Source organism: Octopus sinensis, linkage group LG19 (genome assembly GCF_006345805.1).
Source record: "Octopus sinensis linkage group LG19, ASM634580v1, whole genome shotgun sequence".
In the NCBI taxonomy this organism is placed as follows: domain Eukaryota; kingdom Metazoa; phylum Mollusca; class Cephalopoda; order Octopoda; family Octopodidae; genus Octopus; species Octopus sinensis.
The window spans coordinates 48833820-48843408 of NC_043015.1; the positions used below are offsets into that span (position 1 = coordinate 48833820).

At 39.2% G+C, this 9589-nt stretch overlaps 1 protein-coding gene across 1 annotated transcript; it reads left to right on the forward strand.

Moving 5' to 3' along the window:
• The first annotated feature begins 3992 nt into the window (after window positions 1–3992).
• LOC115222079 lies at window positions 3993–8494 on the forward strand. Its single transcript, XM_029792178.2, has 2 exons — window positions 3993–5075; window positions 8440–8494. The coding sequence occupies exon 1, from the start codon at window positions 4175–4177 to the stop codon at window positions 5042–5044; it is 870 nt and encodes a 289-aa protein (XP_029648038.1). The 5' UTR covers window positions 3993–4174; the 3' UTR covers window positions 5045–5075; window positions 8440–8494.
• The last annotated feature ends 1095 nt before the right edge of the window (window positions 8495–9589 follow it).

Sequence of the window (9589 nt, forward strand, 5' to 3'; positions counted from 1 at the left end):
GAGTATGAAGCCTGGGAAAGCCTCCGGCCCATCAGGAATCACTGCTGATATGCTTAAAACATTTGGTAGTGTGAGCTATGGCCTAGTCACCCTCATTGTAAACCAGGTAGTACATAATGAAGCCATACCCAATGACTGGCGTAGCAGCACCATAGTCAACTGCAACAAGGGTAAAGGTGATGCTCTAGATAGAAATAGCTACAGGAGTATCAAACTGCTGGATCGGCTAATGAAGGTCACAGAGAGGGTCATAGCCCATCTCATTAGGGAGGGAGTCTGCTTAGATGAGATGCAGTTCGGTTTTGTTCCTGGTAGAAGCACCACTGATGCCATATTCCTGGTTTGACAACTGCAGGAGAAATACCTAGCCAAAGATAAACCCCTCTACTTAGCCTTCGTGGACTTGGAGAAAGCCTTTGACGGGGTCTCCTGATCCCTTATCTGGTGGGCAATGTGGAAACTGGAGATTGACAAATGGTTAATAAGGGCTGTACAGGCCCTATACAGAGAGGCCGTTAGTAAGGTTAGGATTGGCAACGAGTATAGTGAAGAATTCCGGGTAGAAGTAGGGGTCCACCAAGGTTCAGCCCTCAGTCTCATTTTATTCATCATAGTCCTCCAGGCAATAACAGAGGAATACAAGATGGGTTGCCCTTGGGAACTCCTCTATGCTGATGACCTGGCCCTCATAGCAGAATCACTACTAGAACTAGAAAAGAAGTTTTAGGTGTGGAAGCTAGGTTTAGAATCAAAAGGCCTTAGAGTCAATGTAGCAAAGACCAAAGTTATAGTAAGTAGGAAGGTGAACTCATCACACACCCCCTCAGGTAGGTGGCCCTGCTCGATCTGTAGAAAAGGTGTAGGTTGAAACTCCATAAGATGTACCCAGTGTAAGCTATGGACGCATAAGAGGTGCAGCAACATCAAAGGAAAATTAACCAAGAAGATAGCTTTCGTGTGCGGCAGATGTACAGGGGCAATTGACACTACAGATACTCAGAAAACAGATTCCATCACACTCCAGGGGGAGAATCTAGAAGTAGTTGATAGTTTCCGCTACCTAGGTGATCAAGTTAGTAGTGGAGGTGGATGCTCAGAGAGTGTCACCTCTAGAATAAGAATAGCCCTGGTAAAGTTTAGAAAGCTTCTACCCCTATTGGTGACAAAGGGTCTCTCGCTCAGAGTGAAAGGTAGATTGTACGACACGTGTGTGAACTGCCATGCTTCACAGTAGTGAAACATGGGCTGTGACTGCAGAGGACATGTGTAGGCTTGAAAGAAATGAAGACAGCATGATCCGCTGGATGTGTAATGTCAGTGTGCACACACGACAGAGTGTAAGCGCCCTGAGAGAAATGCTGGACATAAGAAGCATTGGATATGGCATGCAAGAGAGACGTTTGCGCTGGTATGGTCATGTACTACGGATGGATAAGGAGAGATGTGTGAAGAAGTGCCACTCCCAAACAGTTGAAGGAATCTGGGGTAGAGGTAGACCCAGGAAGACATGGGATGAAGTGGTCAAGCATGACCTTCGAATGTTGGGCCTCACAGGGGTAATGACGAAAGACTGAGATCTCTGGAGATATGCTGTTACTGCAAAGACCCGACAAATAACGTTAGTTCATGGCTGTTTCTTGCACCAGCTTCACATAGCAGCCCCAGCCCATCAAAAGTACCTTGGATCGCAGGACGGCCTGCTGTGCTTACCTTGGGTCGTAGGGCGACCTGCTGTGCTTGAGGAGACCTATTGACTCAAGTACATCAACATCAAAATAAAAATCAAATGGAAATTGTTGTTGTGTTACTTGTGCCGGTGACACGTAAAAAGCACCAACCGATCGTTGCCGTTGCCAGTCTCCCCTGCCACCTGTGCTGGTGGCATGTAATAAGCACCCACTACACTCACGAAGTGGTTGATGTTACGAAGGACGTTAGGAGGTGGCGAACTGGCAGAAACGTTAGCCCGCCGGGCGAAATGCTTAGCGGTATTTCGTCTGCCGCTACGTTCTGAGTTCAAATTCCGCCGATGTCGACTTTGCCTTTCATCCTTTCGGGGTCGATTAAATAAGTACCAGTTACGCACTGGGGTCGATATAATCGACTTAATCCGTTTGTCTGTCCTTGTTTGTCCTCTGTGTTTAGCCCCTTGTGGGTAGTAAAGAAATAGGTTGACGTCAGGAAGGGCACCCAGCTGTAGAAACACTGCCAGGTCAGACTGGAGCCTGGTGCAGCCTCCTGGCTTCCCAGACCCCGGTCGAACCATCCAAACCATGCTAGCATGGAAAACGGACGTTAAACGATGATGATGATGATGATGATGATGATGATGACGACGACGACGATGATGAACACGCACTTGAACAGCCAGCGTCAGCCGCTATAAGTGCAAGCTAAATTTATTTAGATCTATTCCAAATTTCAATAAGTAAAACTTCTAGACGTGAATAAAAAGCACCTTTATAATCCAGGCAACTTTCAAAGACAAACACTGAGCCATTTTGGCTTCACAAAATCATTGCTCAGTTTCGAATAATCAGGGTGAGAACTAAGTTCGTGTTTAATAGATATTATAGGCAATCCTCGAAGTCTGGTACACGTTCGTGGAATAATGGAACATTTTTGCAGGTACAATGTATTACCATTTTATTTCTTGAAATTTTCAGTCAACATAAATAGTTTAATTCTTGATCAACATCTCAACCAAAGTAAGCAGATGACTCATCTACGTACTTTGATCTTAACATGGGACCCCTCAACCGCAGAAGCCCACTGTGACCACAGGGTTTGCAGTAGCTTAGCGACGGCCCTGCCTGGAGGTCCTTCAGAACCAAAGTAAGCAGATGACTCATCTACGTACTTTGATCTTAACATGGGGCCCCTCAACCGCAGAAGCCCACTGTGACCACAGGGTTTGCAGTAGCTTAGCGACGGCCCTGCCTGGAGGTCCTTCAGAACCAAAGTAAGCAGATGACTCATCTACGTACTTTGATCTTAACATGGGGCCCCTCAACCGCAGAAGCCCACTGTGACCACAGGGTTTGCAGTAGCTTAGCGACGGCCCTGCCTGGAGGTCCTTCAGAACCAAAGTAAGCAGATGACTCATCTACGTACTTTGATCTTAACATGGGACCCCTCAACCGCAGAAGCCCACTGTGACCACAGGGTTTGCAGTAGCTTAGCGACGGCCCTGCCTGGAGGTCCTTCAGAACCAAAGTAAGCAGATGACTCATCTACGTACTTTGATCTTAACATGGGGCCCCTCAACCGCAGAAGCCCACTGTGACCACAGGGTTTGCAGTAGCTTAGCGACGGCCCTGCCTGGAGGTCCTTCAGAATATTCTGGATGGGCACTAATTTGTATTGCGGAAAGATTTTTGTAAACTTTATTTTCTAAATCTGAGAGTACACCATGGAATAGTGAAGGGACAGTGCCGTCCTGTGCATCCAACTTGCCGATGGGCATGCTCTGACTATTCCCATTATTTTAGGGCTACGTAGGACTGACTAAATTTTCAAATGTCTTCTTTCCCAAGTCAGTAGGATGCGATTTGAGGGAGATTGAACTGCTATTCTCTCTAGAAGACCGAACGGTCACAAGCGAGGCTTTCATCGTTGAGAGGCGTTCACGAATTGGTAAGTTCTGTGTTGATTGATGATGGATTAGCTTCGAAGCACTATCAAGCCTTCGTTTATTTACGTCAACCTTCGTTTATTTACGTCAGGTTTATACCTTCGTTAATTTACGTCGTTTATTTACGTATCACGCTGTTAGGTTTATAAAACAAATGAAGTTCAGTTTAAAGTTTATAAATAAATATATTTGGCAGTTTAAAGTTTATAAATAAATATATTTAGCTGTCAGAAGTGAAAGTCGTCAACTTCGTGTATTTACGTCAGGTTTATATCTTCGTTAACTTACGCCTTATCGGCACTGTCATGCTGTTTAAACTTTATAAATAAATATATTCTTGCAGTGTTGTGTTCAGTTTCAACTTTATAAATTTAATATATTTTCGCATTATTCATTATTGTTTTTAAAAAACAAATCACATACTCCAATCAGCAGCAGCACAACCACCACCACCACTACCGCGCGTAATTCAAAGCAGTTCACTTTGAAATCCACACGCGAAAAAATTAGTTGAAGGTTTTTCACTTTAGGATTTTCAGGATGACTTCTACATACCCTAGTGTCAATGGAATTAATCATCGCGATCTTGTCATCGCCACCGCTACAACAGTAGATAGTATTAACTGGCTTAAGCGACATGGACTTTTAAATACCGAAAAAACATGCTCCTCGTGTGGAGCGAGCATGATGGAAGTAGCCAAAAAGAATGTGTCGGATGGCGTGATATGGTCGTGTAAAAGGCCTTGTAGGAAAACGGTTTCGATTAGGAAAGGGACATTCCTAGAAAATAGCAAGTTGAAGTGTGAGCAGATTGTAGATATATTGTACTTTTGGGCAAAAGGCGATTCAGCAAAGGGAATATCCCATGAATGTCGTATAGCGAATGTGGCCGTAACGGATTGGAGAAATTTCATCCGTGATACACTTGCAGAATATTATGTCGCGCAAAACATTAAGCTCGGAGGGCCAAACCGAATAGTGGAGATAGCTGAAAGTGCATTTATTAGAAGGAAACATAATGTTGGCCATCAGTGGGTGTTTGGTGCTTTGGAAAGGGGCACAAGGAGATGCTTTTTGGTGGCAGTGGAAGATCAGACTGCGGACAGTCTTTTAGGAATCATACAAGAGCGTATATTGCCTGGTACGACTGTAATTTCTGACCTCTGGCGCTCATATGATACGCGCAATCAACCAGGATATAGACATTTGTCTGTTGATCGTTCCATAAATTTTGTTGATCCGGTAACGTTATGGAAGCACAGAAGCAATCGCAACGAAGGAGAAGATAGAACAGCCCGAAGTTTACTTCCATCATCACGTCTCATTGAATACATGTGGCGTTATGAATTTAAGGGGGAAATATTCGGAAAGCTATTGGAACAGATCCGACACCTGTATCCATGCGTTTGAGCATAAGTATCGCATTTATTTATTTTTAAACGTAACTTCAAACTTCGTTTCTTTTCTATTTTCATAAAGTCTCTCTATTGAAAATTATATTTCTGTGTTTTAAATAATTTGCAATTTCAGTAAATATATTTTTAAATTAAATTTGCGTTTCGTAATTTGACAAATTCTACGGAAACAAACGAAGGTGGACGATTGACGTCACACTTTAATTTTACTTTCCTTCTGACAGTTAATTCCGTGGTCGTGCCGTTTAATTTGAAGGCTATATGATTTTTTTCTTTTGTATCCCAATGTTTTGTATGTGGATAATTCATTTTTTGGCAATATTTCGTCTCTAGTAGACCTTTCCGTCGATTTCCGTAAAAAAAATTTTTTTTTTACATATGGGCTTGCGGGAACTTTTGAAGTAATGAGAGCGAAAGAGACTAAGAGAAAGCGATTGTATGACGAGGGAAGTTCTTTTGAAGTTACCGTCCAGGAGAAGCATTGATGTACATGTGTGTGTTTGATGGAGTGTGGGAGACAGACAGTATGTTGTGTAAGTGAAGTGCTTCTGTTAGTGTGTGCGAAGAAACAGAGTAATGTGTGAAAGAGAGAGATAACTGAAATTTTTTACTCGGTGTACGTGTATATGTATGTATATTACTTCAAAAGTTCCCGCAAGCCCATATGTAAAAACAAAAAAAAATTTTTACGGAAATCGATGGAAAGGTCTACTAGAGACGAAAGATCGCCCATTTTTTAATAGATTCTGAAATTTTGGTACTCTTTAAGAAGAGTGGTCCCGGTGCGCGCACTTGCGTACATGTGCATCCGCGCTAGCTAGTCGTGACTAGTCGATCCTTTCTTTGTGTTTTTGTTTTAATAATTTTGTTTAAAAAATTATTTAATTTGTGTAAAAAAATATTTATTTTGTGTTTTATTTACTTTGCTAGGTAGTCGTTTTAGGATCGACTAGTCACGACTAGCTAGCACAAGTGCGCGCACCGGGACCACTCTTCTTAATAGTACCCGAAATTTTATCTTCATTCATAAGTGCTTCTCAAACGAAATATACACCGCCGGAAGTTGTTGTTGACAAACAACAGCAGTAATTTTATTCAGCTGAATAATACAGGTCATTGATTGGTTGAAATTACCGAAATATGACAACTTTAACACGAAATAACTTAGAAAAAGTTCTAATATTTATTTTCATGGTTAATATAGGGCGTATTAGTCTAAATTATTTTTCATAAAAAAGGAGTTTTTTGCTTAATTTTTTGTAGCATGGCTTTTTAAAGTCCATTTTTGAATAAATTATTTTAATAACAAGATTATTTAATAAAATATTTTTATTTTTTTGATTTTGTCTCTATGAGCAGTACTGAATCATGTAGTAGGGCAGTGACAAAAATTCAAATATTTTTAAATTTTCAAACATGGAGTTAATTATTTGCATGCTAAAAATGACTTTATTTATAATTTATTTCTTAATTTTATAGTAAATAGAATATGATTATTTGTGGCTTTGTCTCCATGAGCAGTACTGAAGTCAGTAGTAAGGCTGTTCAGAAAAGGCAAATGCTACTTGTATTAAAATAACCATTTTATTAAATTTGTAACCTCATTTTCTTTTCGTTGTTTTTTAAATTCTCTAAATATATTCATTTGCAACTTTTGTCTCTGTACAGTACCAAAATTACAGTACGTAGATTATGTCCAGAAAAGGCAAAGTTGCAATGATTATCATTCATTCTTAATTTAATTTCTAAATGAGAATTAGTCAAATGAAAAAATCAAAATGTTGCTTAAATATTCTTGGAAATTTTTGAATTCAAAATGACTGCAAAAAATGGTAATTTTGTATATTTTTAATTAAAATTTTACTATTACTGCAATGCCTGTAAAAACTTTGGACTGGCAGCACTCCTGGCCAGGCAAATACTACACTGCTCATTGCTGTCCATTGCTCTTGCAGAAGCTGTACATGCAACGTTTTGTGATTGTCTAATTTCAAGTCATCACAATGACTCATTTCCTCTCCTTCTTTACAATTTCTCTGCTACTGCCATTTTTCAAACTACAGAGGATCTCTTCTTTGGAGACCTTATTATGTCAAGAAATATGACATAATAAACTAACATAGCAATTTGTATGTTAATAATGAAATTTCAATAAAAAAGGGGTAAATAATATCAATCTCAGCAAATTTTAAGAAGCTACTTCGTAAAGAGTTACCTTCCTTTTCCACTGTAGTCATATTTACCTAAGGAAAGGAGGATTTTCTGAACCCAGAGGCCCCATTACTCATTATGTGAAAAATTTGAAGAGTCTAAAACCATCTCTGGAACATAAGTAATGTCTGTTCCCAGTTTGTAGAAAATCGGTTGTGAACTTCAGAAGTTATGTGGGTTTACACACGTACTGAGTTTTATATATATGTGTGTGTGCAGATATATATATATATATATATATATAATATATATATATATATATATATATACATATATATATATATCATCATCATCACCACCATTTTACACCCATTGTCTTTGCTAGCATGGGTTGGATAATTTGACCAGAGCTGGCAAGCTGCACAAGATTCCAGTCTGATTTGGCATGGTTTCTAAGGATGGATGCCGCTCCTAATGGCAACTACTTTAGAGCGTGCTGGGCGCTTTTACGTGACACCGCTAGTGTTTTACATCAGAAGGACCAGTCTTAACACTCCTGCTGTGGAGTGCAGCAAGGTGCCAGGCATCTTTGTCCTTTGTCATCTTGCCTGAAAGGTTCAGTGTTCTGAGGTCATTCTTCAGTACTTCATCCATCCATTTATATATATAAATCATTTTAGCGTCATTTGAAGGCTAAAACAATGCAAAGCGCATTGTGACCAGCGATGTGTAGCAACATCTGATAGTCCGGTCGGTCACGGTGATTACAGTGATATATGCACACACACACACACACACACACAGGTTCTCAAATTTGAATAAAACTGTAATTCAGACACTCCCAATTCAACTGTCTCCCCACCCTCTCTTCACCCTTATTTTTTCCACTCCACTCCATATACTCACCCCAGAATGTTGGTGACACTATCAGTTTTCCCTGAACATTTTTTTTTCCATTTTGTTTGTTTTTTTCTTGTAGTAATAAGCTTCAAACTGTTCAAGAGAAACTGTTAAATGGTATCCCTTGCACCAGTCTTGGAATATCTACAAACATTTTGGACACATTCTTTATTTTAAACCAAAAGAATAAAAAAAATAGTGAACAGGTCACAGTTTCAAAGTGACGAAAATATTTTGACACAAATTAAATTTAAATGTTGAAATGAATTTAACGGTTTTTGTGTGTTTTTTAAATGGCTTTTATTAACAACACCTTCCATGCTGCAATTGTTGTTTCAGCACACAATCTCAGATCAAGTCACTTGCTATGCAAGTACATTTCCGTAATATATATAATAATATAGATAATATAAAAATATATGTATATATACATACATATATGTACATACCTACATATATATGTATATATGCATGCATATATTGTTATAGGACATCAAAAAAAAACGTTGAACACAATGAAAAATGAAAACGTAAAAACAAAAACATAGAAACAAATTTTTTTCAAACAACGAAAAGAAAACAAAGAAACGAGACATACCGCATAAAGAATATTCTCCCTATATATCTTCTTTATATATAAAAGTAAGGTTGTGTCTCCTACGATTTAGATTCCTAACTACTCCCACATTTTGCGGTGCAGTGTAACCAAAAGCGGGTATCTTATAGTCGTGATTCATATCGAGTCCTTTTGGGTATTACGATTTAAAAAAAAATTTACCATCATTTTTTTCCATTTTAATGCATTTTTTAGCTATTATATAAGGGAAGTAACTCTCTAAAAATGTCTACGATGAGTCAACGATTTAAAAAAAAACTTACCGTCATTTTTTGGCTATAACTCTCTAAAAATGCTTCTATAGTTATTTCCCTTACAAACCCGAGCAACGCCGGGTGATACTGCTAGTGTATGTATATATGCATATATCTATATATTATTTATATTATTATATGATCGAATGCCACGCATCCTTTTCCAAGTAAGTTTTATCTACATATATATGATGACGGCTGTCCACTCGTGATCGAGGAAGACCATTGCTGATCTTCAGGAACATTGTGTACTCTAGGACTTACTCATATTATGCATTTCCGGCTCTGTTGGTGGCTAATGAGCCCTACTCTCGGCAAGCATACACAACTACTAACATGGCAAATCAAGCTTTCCCCATTCACTATTCTAGCTGTGTGCTTTTGAGCAGTACGCTTAAGTTCTTCATGCAGAACACATGCTCTCTCAAAGGTGTCAAGCCTCTCCTTTACCTGCTTCCTCCATCTGTAGCAATGACAGGCATTGCTCTCCCAGTGAGTCTCCTGCATATCACAGGCTTTTAATGAGGATTTGACACAGTCCTTAAATCAATACAGTTATACATATATAAGACAAAAGGGTACATCCACTGCTATATATATGTATGTGTAAAAAAATACA

Bases quoted from the DNA above. Each gene is read 5' to 3' on its own strand.
- LOC115222079 (XM_029792178.2), top strand. From the start codon at position 4,175: ATGACTTCTACATACCCTAGTGTCAATGGAATTAATCATCGCGATCTT.